The 17,793-nt window shown below is 40.4% G+C and overlaps 1 protein-coding gene across 2 annotated transcripts in view; it reads left to right on the top strand.

Moving 5' to 3' along the window:
- PTPRM (protein tyrosine phosphatase receptor type M) overlaps window positions 1-17,793 on the top strand; it is a 753,685-nt gene that overhangs the window by 458,189 nt on the left and 277,703 nt on the right. For both annotated transcript variants that reach the window (XM_060121788.1, XM_060121789.1), the window contains exon 11: window positions 2,274-2,376. In XM_060121788.1, coding sequence (XP_059977771.1) covers window positions 2,274-2,376 — 103 coding nt within the window. The remainder of the gene's footprint in view (window positions 1-2,273; window positions 2,377-17,793) is intronic.

The following is a 17,793-nucleotide window of genomic DNA, read 5'->3' on the forward strand; positions in this document are numbered from 1 at the left end:
TCCAACAAAGGACATAATTTGGGAAATATTTCTGGGCATGTGCACCTGTGCAGAAAATGTCTTTGTGCTTCAGACTAGAGGAAATGGAGTTGCCATCTGGTGTGGGATATGCAGCAGCAATAAACACAGTTCCAGGGGACGTCTTTCCTTTTCCACGTTTTCCCCTTTGGATCCGAGTAGGGCAGTATTTGGGTTTGGGCTGTGACTGTTTTGGTTGGGAGTAGAAGAGCAGGAGGCAGGTGATGGAGTAACTTCTCATCAGTCAGGGTCAGCTAAGTAATACTTAGCCTGATTTTTATATCTGTTGTCCCTCATCCCTAGTTCTATGAGAGATTTTCTTTAGGACTGAAGGAAGGGAAGGAAATACAGCACAAGTACTCTAAGCCTTCTACTAGGTTTTGAGGGAGGAGTGAGGTTTGGAATTTTGTTTTTAAGCAATTATAACTTAAGGGATAACTTTGCATTGTGTAAGAGTTAATTTATGAGCACAAACTTAACTTGAAATTTAATAGACACTTGATGTTTGATATAAGACATTAGCTTGTAAAAACAACATGGAGAGTTGGAAAAGAGGAAGGATACTTCAGAGGTTAGGAAAATGACATAAGTTGTACAGATGCCTGAGTAGAAAGACCACTGGGCCTGGAATCAGAAAATATGAGTTCTAGTTATAATTTTTCCCAGTGCTTTTTCTCTGATCTTGATCAAGTGAATTTACCCCTGGATGTAAATTAAGATGATATTATCTGTTTAAAGAGGTAATGTGCGCCAGTGTACATACCTCCAAGCCCCTTTTTTGGTAATTTCTCCCTATGGAAGCCATATTTCAACGATTATTATCTTAAAGAGGCTATTCTTTTAGAAAAAATAATTCACTTTTACCATTTGTATTAGGTAAAAATTCTGGTTGGTGTGAGTCTGGCCGCTCCTAGCCCTCCAAGTTCAACAGTTCTGTCCCGAAGCAAAGCCAGCTGACATTTTAGTTAGCCTGCAAAGGCTCATCAAGAATAACTATTTGATTTTTATGGTTCAAAGAAATTACGGATTCTGGGCCCCTATTTTCTACTTCCATGGACCTCAGAGAACTACTCTGTATCCAAAATGTAGCTCTGTGTTATGAACTGGAGTTAATTTTTAACAGAATTAGAGCTAATTTTAATGCTGAGAAGATCCATTGAATGGACCTGAGCTATAACCCATGTCTTTTACATAAAAGCTTCTTGTATGTAAGAGATTTAAAAAACGATACTCGCCAGACTGGCCTCTACTGTCCTCATCAGGGACCCGACCTGAGGGCCTTACAAAGGCCGGTGCTTCTGCGGCCCACGTCACAGCCTTCGTGCAGCGATGTCTCTTGTGCACCGTGAAGACAGAATTACCGAAGAGCTGTTATCTTCTAGTAACGAGCTGAACAATCTAGAAAGCAAAGACTGCCAGGAAATGGCCTTGGAAATGGGATCCGCCCTGGGAAGAGGGCTGACATTTGTAGAACTAGATTTGCCCGTCTCTCTTTATCTATTATCTCTTTGAATTCCCGTAATAACCCTGGAGGGTAATTTCTCCTATTTTGATAGATGAGTTAACTGAAGCTTCAGAGAGAATTACTGTGCCTAAGCTCTCATGCTGGTCGAAACAAAAGGCAACAGAAAGTCAAACCCAAGCCTTTCTTACTTCAACTCAGTATCTTTTCCTCGGTTGTGCTTTCCCAGAGAGCCCACCGGTGCCTCACTAGGTCCAGCCAGGCCCTCTGACTCCTGAGGACCTCTTCAAATCTCTGGATAGATATTTGGTACACAAGAAACCTTGACTTAGATGGGAGAACTGAAATGATCAGTTTTATGATCCCAGTAATTATTTCTTAAATTTGCATTTAATATTTTAAGAAAAGCATATGTACAGAAAAGTACACAAATTAAATTTATTTTACAATTTACAATTTAATTACAGTGATGTACATGTATGGATGGATGTAATGGCTACACCCATTTAGCGAGAATCTGAATCGAGAAACAGTATTACTAACACCTCCTAAGCCCCCCCTCGTGCCCCCTCCCAGGTTAAACTCAAGACCAAAGTCAACACATGATGGTTTTAACAGCTGTCCCTGATGTTCTGGGTTGGGTAGATATGTAAAGGCTGTTTGTGGTTGGTTCACAGAGGCAATTTAAACTAAGTGTGCTGTGTTTTTAATGCTCATTGTAAATGAAAGTAGAAAGGAAATGGAAAAGACAAACCAGAAATCATGAGTCTCCTATCTCATGCATCTTCCCCAGCACCCTCCATGCCGGCTTATGAACTTGAGACGCCCTTGAATCAAACCGACAACACGGTGACGGTCCTGCTGAAGCCTGCACACAGCCGAGGCGCACCTGTCAGGTACCAAGCGGAGAAGGGGTGGTTTTAGGTGAAAACTGAAGTCATCTCACGTGTGTTTTCTGGGGATTTGCTACACGCCTCAGTCAACATGTAAACCCATATCCCTATGAACTCTAAGTAAAAGATAGGACTGAGGGGAAGGATAGGGTTTTGATGTGGGGTGATCAAGTATTGTGTAAAGAGTTTGATTCTGATGCAAGTGGGTTGTTCTTTGAAGATAAGGAACAAAAACCCCAGTCCTTATACAATTACTCAGCCATAAAAAGAAACGAAATTGAGCTATTTGTAATGAGGTGGATAGACCTAGAGTCTGTCATACAGAGTGAAGTAAATCAGAAAGAGAAAGACAAATACCATATGCTAACACATATATATGGAATTTAAGAAAAAAAATGTCACGAAGAACCTAGGGGTAAGACAGGAATAAAGACACAGACCTACTGGAGAACGGACTTGAGGATATGGAGAGGGGGAAGGGTGAGCTGTGACAAAGTGAGAGAGAGGCATGGACATATATACACTACCAAACGTAAGGTAGATAGCTAGTGGGAAGCAGCCGCATAGCACAGGGAGATCAGATCAGCTCGGTGCTTTGTGACCGCCTGGAGGGGTGGGATAGGGAGGGTGGGAGGGAGGGAGACGCAAGAGGGAAGAGAGATGGGAACATACGTATATGTATAACTGATTCACTTTGTTATAAAGCAGAAACTAACACACCATTGTAAAGCAATTATACTCCAATAAAGATGTAAAAAAAAAAAAAAAAAAAAAAAAAACCCCAGTCCTTTCGGAGGTGGCTTTCCTCCTAAAAGGTAAATTGCTCCCTGTAATTTAGTTACCCAAGGTCAGGTGAGCCCTATTCCTTAAATGGACTTTCATGGAGTGCTTTTGTTTGTTTTGTTTACAGGGAGTTTTAAGTCCTTAACCTTCAGTAAATTGGCTAATCTCTCAATTGAATATGTGGTGTATAACTGTTTTTTTTAAAGAAACAGGTGATTGGAAAGATGATTGTGAAGTCTTTATTTGAACAGATTTAAGTTTATTACCATGATGTAGGCCTCATTTCTCATCGTGTGATGATTTATATAGCTAAGAAATTACAAAGTATAACTTTTACCGTGAATGAATAAAATAAATTTATTCTTCGTAGGAAGGAGCAAAGGAATGCCTGAATAACTCTTGAGTATGAACTTGTCATAAGCTCATTAATCTATATAAATGAAATTTCTACTTGTTTCAGAGGGATTCAGATATTTTGTACTAACAGAGTAGATTCCCTTGAAAATAACCTATTCCTTTGAACAGCGTTCTCCAAGGAAACATTTGCATTCACCATTAAGGCTACAGGGCCGGGGGTGGGGTTCCTTTCCCTGTGCCTTTTGTAGAATTTTATTTCATTAACCTTTTGAAACCTGGCCTCTCTTTGATCGCGTTTTCACTACAGTATCCAAGGCGGATCCATTGGACTTCTTTCTGCCTGATAAGATACGTAAGTTTCAGTTCACAGACTCAAGATGAAAAACAGACAAGCATTAGTTGATAGAGAATTCACATTAGGGTAGAATCACAGAAACTTTTATTTGAAAACCCTGCAAGATGATATGAAACAAGTTTTAGTTTGCTGACTTACTCAAAGTAGTAGCCCATGTAAGGGATTTCAGATCGCCACTCATAGGTGCAGTAAGTGAGAACACTCTGAAATATGTAAAAGCTCTGTTCCAGAGGTAAGATATTATTTCTGCAAGAAAAGCGATGCCACTCACTGCCCAGGCCCTTTGGGTTGATTTGTTTGGCACTGAGGGGTTGCACGAACTGAATGACCCCAGGCTCACCCTCATTGGATGGCTTTCCAAGACCCGAGCATACCTATGGCCGCGGGTCAGACTTTTTCACTCCAGAAAGCTGAATTATTATTAAATGAAAATTGACGCTCTGACTGTGGCCTTGAGAACATCATTTGTTTCTGACCAGTTTGAGTTGCCCAAACTCAGCAAAACAGGCCGTTAGGACAGGAGTCCAGGTTCTACTGCAGAGGCATCTCGATGAAATGAGAGGGTAGAGGTCATTCACTTTCAGAGCCTCCAAACTGAAGGAAGCTGAAACCCTAACCATTTCTCCAACACTCTACTTTATTCTCATAAAAACTCCTTTCACACATTTTCTATTCTTGTTGCTTCTTTCCTTCTAACCCTTTCAGTTGGATTGCCATCCTCATCTTTGTATAGATCTTTCCAAGTCTAAGTTTTCAAATAGCACTTCTTTGGGCAATCCATGTTAGTCCTGTCCCCAGAAACCCTCTTCTTATCTTTTTAAAGTGTCAGTTGTGTCCCAAACGACTACCCATATTTCCCATCATCTGCCTTGCTAAGGCACGGTTTTGTTCTTTTCCTTTACACCTTTCTAGTTGTTTTTGGAGACTTTGAAGCCTTACTACTTAGTTAGTTGTAGACATCCTCGGGCTTTGTATTCTTATGTCTATAAAAATAGAAATTCAGATGCTGGTCAGGGTGTCTGAGACGCAGGTCTCACATCATTTCAGCAGGCCCAGCTCTAACTCTGTGAAGATTTCAGTTTATCATGTCACGTGCTCTTTCACACCTGTCATACTGCCTGATTTTCCAAGTTCAGCACTGCTTTGCTTTTATGAAACATCATCTTGTTACTGGCTAAGCATTCCTGGAATTGACTGGGGTCATTGTGCATTCTGCCTCTATGATGCCCTCTTCTACAGTGTTAGCAGCTTGAAATGAACAAATTTACTATCTATATCCATCGTGGAAATCTACAATGCTAGAATCAAGATCAATTCTTGTGGCAAACAGTTCAATAAGCATTACAGGGAAATCCACTACAGATGCCACCTTTACTGGAAGGATGCTTGTCTTAAAATGGGTAAATTTTATTGGCACAAATTTGAGAGAGGAAATTATCTCAAACTCACCTGTCAAAAATATTTTTTTTTGAGAAAAGTGAATATTCTCTTCAAAGGATTCATTATTATAGTACAGCATAATGCGACTGATTATCTATTGAGTAGATGGAAGACCAATATATCTAGAAAGACTAGTTTGGGAAAAAAATGTCCATAATACTCTCAGTCTAAATGGGGTATATGAAAATTTTCAATTTCATTTAATGTTTAGAGAAATAAGAACTCTGATTAGGGACTCATAGGGACCTAAAATATAAAGCCATAATGTAGATTGAAACATTTGAACACATCTGGAAATTTGCAAAATGCACATGTAATCAACTGCAATACAAGAAAGCTTTTCCCAAATGGTAAGATAAATACTAGAAGAAGAAATGGAAGTGAACATCTGTTGGCTTTCCTGGATTTTGCACAGAATTATGTGTTCAAAAATACTGTCATTGTGTGATTGCAAAAAACCCATTCTTTTGATTGATTTGATTTTTCTTTAATCCATATTCATTGGTGTTGAAAATTCAGTCATACTTCACTGAGGCACTTTACTAAGTGAGGTGCTTGTATACTGATTCCACTACAAACACTCAGCTTGGTTAATGCGGATTCTTGAAATTGCACTAAACTCTCAGTGTAAATGATTGTTGTCTTTTTATCGATCAGCGCATCAGCTCTGTCACATAAAATTATTTAAATCCTGAGATGGCCAGGAAGAACACAAATTCCATCATTCCAGCCAGTAAACTAGCACCTAGGACAGATTTTAATGTCTGTTCATGGATTCAATTTTTTTTCTTTAATAAGACAGGGAAAAGCTTAATTTTCTTTTACTCATTTAGAATCACCTCATTTCTCTCTCTTCTTCTCCCCACTGTTTATTACATGCAGACAGAGTCCAACAGAGAAAACCCTAATAATTTGGCAGTAAAAGAGCAACTCTAAATAAAGAATGAGTTTTACACTAACTGTGGTGCTTTTCTTGCACTAACAAAAGTTCTGTCTGCGATTTTACTCTTGTGATGTATGTCTTTATATATAATCTGCTGTGTGCAGTAACCCTCATTAATGATGTTTTATACCTTCTAATCGGCTGTGGCTTGAGACTCAATCACGTTTTTGTAATTCAAATGACTCTCATTTTTGTTCCTTAGGCATTGTTGCTTTAATTTGTTCATAAATGTTTTGCAGCTCGGTGTCTTCTTAATTAAAACTCAGTGCTTGAATATGTTAACTAATTAAATATTTTGATATTCATTTCAGTGGAATGTTCAAAGATTACCAAATCATTCTTTGATTCATTCATTCAGGAGAAACTGTTGAGTGGGGAAAACATCTATTACAGTCGTGTGCGTACAGGGAGGGATGGAAGGAGGGCAGTAATCACAGCAACAACCAAAACATTAACACCAAGACTGAACCATGTGAATGTAATTTTAATTCATGGCAGCCACTTTGTTCTTCTAATAGTAAAGTAGTCCAGATTATTTCTTTTTAATTTTATTGAAATATGGTTGATTTCCAATATTGTGTTTAATTTCTGCTGTACAGCAAAGTGACTCAGTTATACATGTATATAATTTTTCATATTCTTTTCCATTATGGTTTATCTCAGTATTGAGATATGGTTATAGTATAGTTCCCTGTGCTATACAGTAGGACCTTATTTATTTATCCTATATATAAGAGTTCGCATCTGCTAATCCCAACCTCCCAGTCCTTCCCTCCCCCTTGGCAACCACAAGTCTGTTCTCTATGTCTGTGAGTCTGTTTCTGTTTCATAGATATGTTCATTTGTGTCATATTTTAGATTCCACATATAAGTGATATCATATGGTATTTGTCTTTCTCATTCTGATTTACTTCACGTAGTATGATAATCTCTAGGACCGTCCATATTGCTGCAAATGGCTTTATTTCATTCTTTTTTATGGCTGAGTAATATTCATATATATTATATATATATACACACACACCACATCCTCTTTATCCATTCATCTGTCGATGGACATTTAGGTTGTTTCCATGTCTTTAGCCCCAATTATTTTAATGCTGTGCATTGGCAGTCATTGGTGACTTATACTGTGGCTATCCTCTAAGTTGAATGCTTCCTCAACAGTTATGTTTAAAAAGCAATTTGTGAATAGTTTCCGTTGCTGAGAATTGGGGCCAAAATCTTAAAGTAAATAGGAACTTCACTACCTTATGAATGGGGAAGAGAGGAGGCATAAGGAATGGAAGACATATTTTGCCTAACTTTTTTCAACAATGTGTCCTAGGTAAGTAAGGTTTCAAATGAGATAGGAAATATTTCTTGTTAGTAAAAAGCAATCATAAATGCTTTATTCATCCAAAACACCTCTGATTTAAAAACAAAAAGATTTGTATCATGTAACACCTGCAGTTTCATATATAAGTCAAGAATTTATTTTTATGTACTATGTCCAGATTTTTATTAAACTGATTTTGCCTTGAATTTTTTCTCATGGTAGACTGCAAATGTGTGCTATTCTCATTTACTCCTAACACTTTTTTCCTTATGCTGCTTTGTTTTACGTGGTAAAGTAGGAAACGTTCTGATATTAAAGTGTCATTGTTAACTTCAGTATTTCTTGAGTTACTCAAATTACTCATCAAATATTCTTTTGTAACAAATGAGACAGAAAATGAAAAAGGCATTAAAGGATGCTATTTTTCTCATTGTACAGCTCTCTGTCTTTTGAAAAATCCACTCTTAGTCTTCGAAGAAGGTGAAGGACAAGTTTTCATTCCATTGAGGATAAACAGGCAGTAAAGCAATTGTATTTATTTTAAGAAAATGTGTTATATTTCTCACACACGTTCCATTTGATCCTGGAGCTGTATGGGAAACGAGCTTTATTCTCTTTGTGGGCCTGCACTCATGGCCCCAAGCTGGGTATCACACAGCAGTTTTTGTTAAAGGGACTCAGCGTGAGAGTGCCAGGGAGTCTGTGACACTTGCCACCTCGGATGGGACAGTGAAACTAACTTTTGTCAGTAAAAGAAAGGAAAGAGATCATTATTACTAATGAAAGGTAGGAGATAATCATGCATTTTGTTCTAAGAAGTTTCCTATTTTAGGAATTACAATTGTCGACATATGATTGACTACGGTTTAGAAGTTTGATGTTAGGAAGTATGGAGCAGATCCTTTTTACATTTTTTTTAAAGCAGCAGCAATCTGTATGATTGTCTCCCCTTTCTAAGTCCCAGGAGAGACATTATCACTGCGTTGTCACCACCTTCTTGGACAGCCCTTTCTCTTCTGCTTCATGCAAGGAGCCTTTGAGCATTTCAGCATTATAGGGTTCTTGTGAGGATTAAATGAGGTACCGTATTTCAAATAGTACTTCACACACACTAAATGCTACTGAGTGTTTCTTCTTGCTCTGACACCCTTCAGGCTGTAGCAGTAGGTGGTTCTCATTGTTTCTTTTCACACGACCAGCCCTGGGCCTCTACCTTTTCCTTTGTTTGTCTCATTCTCTTCAAATCTGCTATCACGAAAAATCTAATTTGACATGAAAAATAAATTAAGAATTTAATAAGTGTGTCTATCAATAAAATCCTAAATAGAATTCCTATAAATTCTAATGTCTCTCCTGCATTTTAAATTCTGATTGCCTCTGGTTACCTGTTTGTTTATGCATTTGCAAGTTTTGAGGAGCTGATACTATAGCTAGGTAATGAACCCTCCCCCGACCCCAGTTCTGTACAACAGCTCTTTAAAAAGGTTAGGTGTTTCCATGTTGACCCCTGAGTCGTTAGCTAATTATGGTCTTTATCAGCTCTAAACTTAAGTTTATGAATAAACTTAAGCATAAAACAAAAGGAAACCAATCTTCTGTTTAGAACCACTCTAAAAGTAAAGTTTGCAACGTGCCATACCAACGAAGAGTCCATGAGACAAGTAACTTGCTTGGCTCAATGGGGTCTGTTGTTGTCTCCACTCTCGAAGAATCTGCTCCTCCTTTCACTTTCTTAAAAGAAAGGTATCTGTTATTCAAGTACCATTTTATGGTCATTCAATCATTATGATTATATTAGAATTTATTCTCCAGATTCTAAAAATTGTCCTTTTTTTTGAATTTTATTTTATTTTATTTTTCTGTATAATTACCTGTGTTATACATATTAGTGTATACATGTCAATCCCAGTCTCCCAGTTCATCCCACCACCACCCCACCCCCACTTTCCCCCCTTGGTGTCCATTGGTTTGTTCTCTACATCTGTGTCTCTATAAAAATTGCCCTTTAATCAGAATAGTTTTATCTATTAGTTTGATCTTGGCTCAGAGGAACCAGTTAAATAGCGATTTGCAAATATTTTATTATTTATCCATAAAAAAATTTATCTCTTTATATTACTTTCTTGCTGGATGAAAGAAAAAACTATAGTGTAAAACCTTACAATGCAAAGTCTACCTTAAGATCCAAAGATTCTGTAATTTAAAAGTAGCTTCAGGGACTTCCCTGGTGGCATGGTGGTTAAGAATCCACCTGCCAATGCATGGGACACGAGTTTGAGCCCTGGCCCAGGAAGATACCACATGCCGTGGAGCAACTAAGCCCGTGTGCCACAACTACTGAGCCTGCACTCTAGAGCCAGCGAGCCACAACTGCTGAGCCGGCGCTCCACAACTACTGAAGCCTGCATGCCTAGAGCCCGTGTTCCACAACAGGAGAAGCCACCGCAATGAGAAGCACGTGCACCGCAATGAAGAGTAGCCCCTGCCCACCGCAACTAGAGAAAGCCAGAAAGCCTGCGTGCAGCAACGAAGACCCAACGCAGCCAAAAGAAAAAAAAAAAACTAGCTTCATTTTAAATTAACCTATTATAAATCAATGTATAATGTTCAGATCTACCCAGTACTTTGCTCTAAATTAATTGGAAACTACTGAATCTATCAGTAATGAATAAGCAATATCATTACGGCCTAAAAGATAAGACAGTATCAGGTGTCACGTGTGGTCTTTTGGATGGGCAGAATCAGTCTTCCATCCTTTGACATAGGCAGGAAACTCTTCTGATATTCAAATAATTACTCTGAATATGCATCACATGAATAGCGGACCTAACTTTCTAAAATGACTCCCATGATACAGGGAAAGAACATACTCTTTGGAGTAAATAAACCCAGTTTCAAATCCCAGCTCTCTCAACGACCATCTATGTGATGGTTACAAATCTCGTAACATCTCTGAGCCTCAGGCCACTCATCTTTCCAAAGCAAGGGGTGACGCCACGTCAGCTCACGGAGCTGCTGCTGTGGTTACATTGACGCAGTAGACACTAGGTTCCGAGCACTGTGTGACTCCCTGGGGATCCAGAGGGGCCTGTTGTGGGCTCTGTTCTCCAGGGGGTTGCAGTCTCGACACATGAGCCCAGCATGTGCTCTGGTCCCCTGTCTCGCGTGCTGAGGAGCCTGAGGGCGGGGCTGTACCTGGGGTGGGGGGTGTTGGGTAAGATTCCAGAGAGGAGCTGAGTCTTGACAGCTGGATGTTGCCCACAGGATGTATGTCACATGGAGACAGGAGGTTACGTGTGTGGCAGGGACTAAATACTGAGCAAGACAGATGCATCCCAGGAGGGCGGGGAGGACCAAGTTGGCCTGCTCTGGTGATGAGAAGTGTGATATAATTAGAGAGGGGTGGGATGGCGAGATGGGAGAAGCGGAAGGGAGATCAGGGGTAGATTGATTGATTGGGCGACCTTATGCTCCATACCAGGGGGTGGAGATGTATCCAATGGGCAGTGAGCAGGCATTCCAGGGACTTAGGTAAGGAAAAAATGTAGGGAAGATCAGCTGCAGCCGTGGAGGGTGGGTTACGGGGACGGGGCATAGGGCAGGTGTACAGGTGTTCCTTTTCATCCGCCCAGTTAAGGTATCGCTAACACTTAGGAAAGCGATCTTGTACATGTCAAATGCTAATTTTCATTAGAAACGGGACTTAGGGGAACCAGAAACATTTAGCTCTTTTAGAAGAAAAAAAGAGAATGTATCGCCTAATCAAAGTGATTGGTGATGTTAACCGTTTAAAATATTGTTAAAGTGCATACTAGGACACTCAAAATTGAAAAACTAGCTCAGCCATGACTCTCTGGTAATTTACTGGAAATTACTAATCATGTGAATATTTTTAATTAATTTATTTATTTTTGCTGTGTTGGGTCTTCGTTTCTGTGCGAGGGCTTTCTCTAGTTGTGGCAAGCAGGGGCCACTCTTCATCGCGGTGCGCGGGCCTCTCAGTGTCGCGGCCTCTCTTGTTGCGGAGTACAGGCTCCAGACGCGCAGGCTCAGTAGTTGTGGCTCACGGGCCCAGTTGCTCCGCGGCATGTGGGATCCTCCCAGACCTGGGCTCGAACCCTGTGTCCCCTGCATTAGCAGGCAGATTCTCAACCACTGCGCCACCAGGGACGCCCCATGTGAATATTTGTAAATCCCAGTTTTCATAAGCAGTAAAGAGGTGGCGTTTTTAGTCCTTCTTGCTCAGAAGAACCTTCTGGACCTTTGTCTTTTTGCTTCTCTCTACCTTCCTTTTACTGGATCACCCTAACCCCTTTGCCCTGAGCCTGTGCTAGGCACTTTGGGGACCATTGTGAAACACACTGGGGTGTGTTTGCAATGCCAGTGAATGGATGAGACGGCGTCTTGGCTTACTGAAAGAGCGCCAAAGGAGTGAATGCTCCAGGACGCGTAGTGGATGAGCGTGGCTGACTTTTGGCTAAGGGACAGGGAAGACTCAAGGTTTTGATCACACCGTTTCTCGTTGTTCTCATTCCTGTACCCAAAGGAACCCATGGTTGTCTCTGCAAAGATCAATGTCTGAGGTTGGACTGCAGGCTACACAAAGGCCCTTGAGTGTCATTTATAGTGGAGGCCGTACGTTATCATACGTGACCGCCTCCCTGGAGGTGAGGTCAGTAGCGCTGGGCACAGCCCCCCCACCAGCTGACCAGGAGCCCAGAAGCCACCTGTCAGGATGGGGAGGCAGACATGCAGGTTGAACTCACTGGCCACTGACAATAGAGAAAGTTACCTCCTGCTTCTTCCCCCCACACCGTCTGTCTGGACCATCCATAAATGAAACAGTGGAATCACTTAAAAGCTGTCTCAGTTGTAAACCCAGAGCCCCAGAAGGTTGCTGATACCTTGAATTGAACAACTTATCGCCTGAGTGGCAAATCTCACTGCTGCTCTGCCATTTGCTCTCAGCAGCTGCTGGGTCTTCCTAATCACGATTATTGATTCCACGGAGTTTAAGGGATGAATTTCTAGAGGTGTTCCGAGCTGAGACTGTTAGGCTTTGGGAGACAGGATCTTGGACATTTTGACGAAGACTGACTGATCCGACTATGGGCGCTTCACTTTCATTTTTTTAAGTGTTACAATCACATGAGTACGTGAGAAAAGATGACAAGTTCAAAGAGGCTGATAGTTACGCTTGGGGCAGGCAGTGAAAGCCCATCCAGGGAGCTGCTGAGAGCTGTGGGCTTTGGGAGCCAAGGAGCCCCTCGGAGAGGACCTGACCACGCTCCTCAGGTGTCAGAACCTCGTGATCCTATGGAGGGGGGCGGACATGGCCGTATAATGAACACTGTTTTATGTCATTCTCTTCAGCAGAACGTCTTCTCAACCAGCGCTTCTAAGTCTGGACAGTGTAATCGTTTATGATGAGAACAGCAAAGCACAGGAGAAAGCTGATGTGCCTTCTGTTTCATCAAAAATTAGTTTATTAAGTCTGTTATTACATTATGCTTGTGATGGTTACCTATATTTGGTTTTCAGCTCCTTAATTTAATTAACAGTCAGTTCTTCAATCTGTGAGATAGTAGAACGATTGGGTAGCAATGTTTGTTTTCTCCATATCATCGTATCCATTTTGAGCTGTTCTCTGTGTCCTGTTTTTTTCATTTCTCTATGTTTCCCTAATACTGTTTGCCTGTCCAGTGTCAGTGTATTTCCTGCTCAGTGAGAATTGGTAAGAGCTCTCTGAAGTTATTAGTCTCTAGCTAAAATTCTTGCCCTTTATAATATTGCCAAGTGTTATAGGAAATTTGAGGGTTGACATTTGCCTATTATTCATTCATTTGTGCACCAAATATCTATTGAGCATCTTTATTTTCAAGTCACTGTGCTAGGATGGTGATCAAGCTGTGTAGAGAAGCCCAGAGTACACTGAGAGCATATGACAGAAGGATGAAATCCCAACAAGGAAATCGGGATGTGCTGTTTCAGCTGAAACTCAAAGGAAAAGTAGGAAGTGGCCAATCAGGGGCTGGAAGGCAGGTGTGGGTCCACCAAGGAGAGGAGCAGCCTTTAGAACAGCCTAGGATCAGAGGAAGTAAAGAGATGTAGACAGTGGTCATCCCAGCAAATACAATTAAAACCACATACATAGTAAATGAAGCTTGACCAGCACTCAGGAGTATTAGTTAGATTTATGAATTTAATGTTGGAAGTGAGCCTTTTCCTAGGCTAATTATTATGTAAAATGTATGTAAATATAATAGGAAATGCAAAATGATCACAAAATGATTTTCATAATTTAGTTTCTGAATATCCTTCAGTACCTCAAACCTAATTAAGTGTGCAATAAGTGTTTATTGAATTGAACATCATCTTTTTCTTGTGAGAAGTAATTATCACTGAAACCTTTATAGATAAGAAGCCGAAGGTCTCAAACCTCCTTTTAACTCGTTGGATGTATAAGGAAGAAGAAGCGTTTAAAATTCATATTCTCATCTCTAAATAAAAATTAAATACCATGACCCTTCCATAGAGTGCAGAAGCATAAAAAAATACCCTACCCTTACCCTTGGATCAATCTTATTTTTTTTAATAAGAAGAGAAATTCAGAAGGACTACTTCAGATTTCATCAGGAACATCACTAGAATCTTGCACGCCTATACTGACCCCTTTGAAACTTCTGCTTCTCACCTCTCAGGGTCACTGACACCCTCCTTTCTCCTTTGCTTTCCACCCGCCCCCCATAGGTAGGAAAGGGGGTTGGGAGGTGGGAGAAATGGGCGAAGGGGCATGAACTGTGGGGTGATGGATGGTACCTGGACTTGTCATGGTGGCCCCTCTGTAGTGTATACAGATGTTGAATTATAATGCTACATACCTAAAAAGGTATATTAGAGTTATATTTTTTAAAAAAACTGGGAACCATGGAGAATTATTACAAAGAATTCTCTGAAAACAACTATCATCAAAATCAAATTAAAATGTAATGAAAGCTTAAAATTAATTAGTAATCAATTAAAAGAAAAGAACAATTGCATGGACCAGGCTTTGCATCTGGGCTGAGTTGTTTACACTACTGGGCTGTGTTGTGTACACTACTGTGTGATCTTGGGCATTCTGTGAACTCTGAGTCTTTCTTTAGTTCTGAAATTGGGTCTAACACAAGATATGTCCGTTTCACAGCATCATCATGAGGATTAATACAGGCGAAAGTTCTTTGTAAACTGAAGTGCTAAGAAAGGGTAAAACTATAATATCAGGATTTGCTTAACAAAACACACTGACTAGATTGATGTTCAGTTTTTTTTCCCTTTATTCCTTGTTTTTGGTAAAATGCTTAAAATTTCTAGTCACTACTGCCCTTTAACTTTTATGCCAATATACCGAGACGACTACTACTACTACTACTACTGAAGTAGACGACTACTTCAGTTGTATCTGTGGAGACTTCCCTGGTGGCACAGTGGTTAAGAATCCGCCTGCCAATGCAGGGGACACGGGTTTGAGCACTGGTCCGGGAAGATCCCACATGCCGTGGAGCAGCTAAGCCCATGCACCACAACTACTGAAGCCTGAGCGCTTAGAGCCCATGCTCCGCAGCAAGAGAAGCCACCACAATGAGAAGCCCACACACTGTAACGAAGAGTAGCCCCTGCTCACCACAACTAGAGAAAAGCCCGCGTGCAGCAACGAAGACCCAACGCAGCCATAAATAAATAAATAAAAACAAATAAATTTATATTAAAAAAATAGTATCCGTATTCTAAAGGAAGCCCATACTTTGACAATAAGTTTATGGTCGTTGTAAGAAATATGTGCAGTCATTCTGTAAAATCATCAGTTTTAGAAGACCTACTGTTCCAATCCAAACCCCACAGAGATGAGAAAGCACTGCTGGTTGGAGTAGTTACAAACAAGGGCTCTTTCCTGGGGAAGAAGGTGCAGAGGTGTTCAGAAGCATCAAATATGCAGCCAGTCACAGCATGGAGTTTGGTGACCCTGGGTTTAAATCCTAGTGCTTGTTTGCCCTGTAATCTCGGGCAAGTGATACTTTTCTGTCTCGTTTTCTTCCTCAATTAGTTGTGAGTGATAATATCTACCTCAAAGGGCAGCTAGGAGGTGAATGACAATAAGCAAAGCAGTCAGGACAGCATCTACCACAGACGTTATCAGCTCAATATAGGAAAGCTTTTCTTATTTATTGTTGACTCTATTCTGGTCTGTAAAGACGGCAGTACCGTGTAGATAACTTGGTAGCCTCTTTTCTTATGCCTGTGTCATAGGAAAGTTTCTAAGTCCCAGTATAATACTTCTGAACCTCTGTTATGATCTGACAGGAATAATAATTAGGCTAATAAAAAAATGAAGAATTGTTGTTACTTGGATTGAGTCGCTATAATGTGGCAGTCCCATGCTTGGTCCTTTATGAAGTGATTTCTAATCATCCAGAGCAGAGTTCCTGGTCAAATGCCAGCACTCTGTGTACAGATACAGGAACTGAGGTCTGGGGGGATTAACAGTCAGCCATGCTCTCCCTGTGAACAGTGCATGGCCTGCAAGGCCCCTCCCAGGAGCCATCCCTACCACAGACATCGTCCCTGCAGAATCTCTCTGGAACCAATGTGGTTACACCTTCCTTTGCAGACATGGGCTTTCCTGAAAATTAATATCCTTTCTTTATTGTCTCTTCCAGTGTTAAGAAAGTATATAATGCCTTTGTTTTTAGATTATGATCCTTGTAATCTTTGGGGTTTATCTCTAATACTTCATTCTTAGAAGCAGGGGTTTTTGGTTTTGGTTTTCTTCATTATTTCTTCATTTTTGTTTTTAAGCTAAGACTTCCTTTTTATTTTTTTGGTCAAGCCTAACTCCATCAAAATCTGCTCAGTGTTTACTAGCGAAATTTTGAGTACTTGAAGGACTTGGGTTAAACAGCTTTGTTTTAGCGTATTGGATTGTTTTAATCAAATTCATCAGTCTTTTTTTGTTGATATGTATGTTCTTTTTTCATATTACCGTGTTTAATAGTCTCCGGAGAATAAAGAAAGAAAATACCAATTCTTTTGAAATGCTTATTAATAGTTTTTTTTTTTTTAATTGTTCCCTCTTCTTTATTGAAGAATTGTAAACTGCAAGACCACCTTAAACCTTTGGGGCTAAAAGGTTCTTTTGTCACATTTCTGGAACCTTTTGAAAAGGTTCTATCCATTGCTAAAATTGTTGAAGGAAAGGAGGTCTAATTACCTGACTTCCAACCTAAAATTTTTCCTTTTTTCATTGGTACACATAGTCACAAAAACTAAAATGTCATTTAACAGTAAAACTTCAGTTTTATATTACTATATTGGCTCGGTTTTTTTATGAGTTATTGTAGCTGAATTGCTACAGAGTGTGTTCACAAAAGGTACTAAATCCCTTATTACCACTGCCACCACCCTTCCCCCACCTGATTTTAGGTGACTTTTATTGTATTAAAAAATAATACTCTGCATTCCTTTACCGCCAGGAAACAAAGATCATTTTTATTAAAGTTGCTTTTAGGATGACAGTGTCAGTCATCTCTTTGAAAATTCATTTTGGAAACTAAGTTTGTTCTTCCAGAACCCTTGAAAAGAAGCCTGAAAAATTGCAGGGGAAGATAATAATAATAGAGGAGATGTATTTGAGCAGTTATACTGTGAAACTTAATTTAACTTTCCCTCAAACTCCATTTCAAACTTGCTTTTGTGCATGAAAATATACTGTCTCACTTTCCTTCCCTCATGTCTCAGATTTTCTTTTTCTTCAACATAATCCCCTCCGAAGGATTCTGTGTAGGAGACCAGAGCTCCAGTCTGATGCTCCGGGGCCCTCAGGGCAGGTGCACAGGCCTTGCTCAGGGCCTTCTCTGCAGAAGGCCGGGCCAGGGGCCACTGGCCTGGGAAGGGTGCAAGGGGCTCCCACTGCCAAATTCTACCACCACTGCCCCCAAAACAACCAACACATCTGTAATATTTTGACTTCACCTTGATGATTAAAATGGAGAGCAAATGAAATACTAAAATTGAGAGATGATGGCTCTTGTAACCTGCGGCGTGATTAGAGAAGGCAGAAGAAGGAGTTCCAAGTTTGCCTGGAAGGCACCTGTGGGGAGGTGGAGGGGAGCAGAGACCGAGGCTCTGCGTGTTTGCAGGCTGCTCTCCCTGCCCTCCCCAGAGAGCAATCTACCTGGTTCTTATTCC

Source organism: Lagenorhynchus albirostris, chromosome 14, assembly GCF_949774975.1.
Source record: "Lagenorhynchus albirostris chromosome 14, mLagAlb1.1, whole genome shotgun sequence".
Taxonomy (NCBI): domain Eukaryota; kingdom Metazoa; phylum Chordata; class Mammalia; order Artiodactyla; family Delphinidae; genus Lagenorhynchus; species Lagenorhynchus albirostris.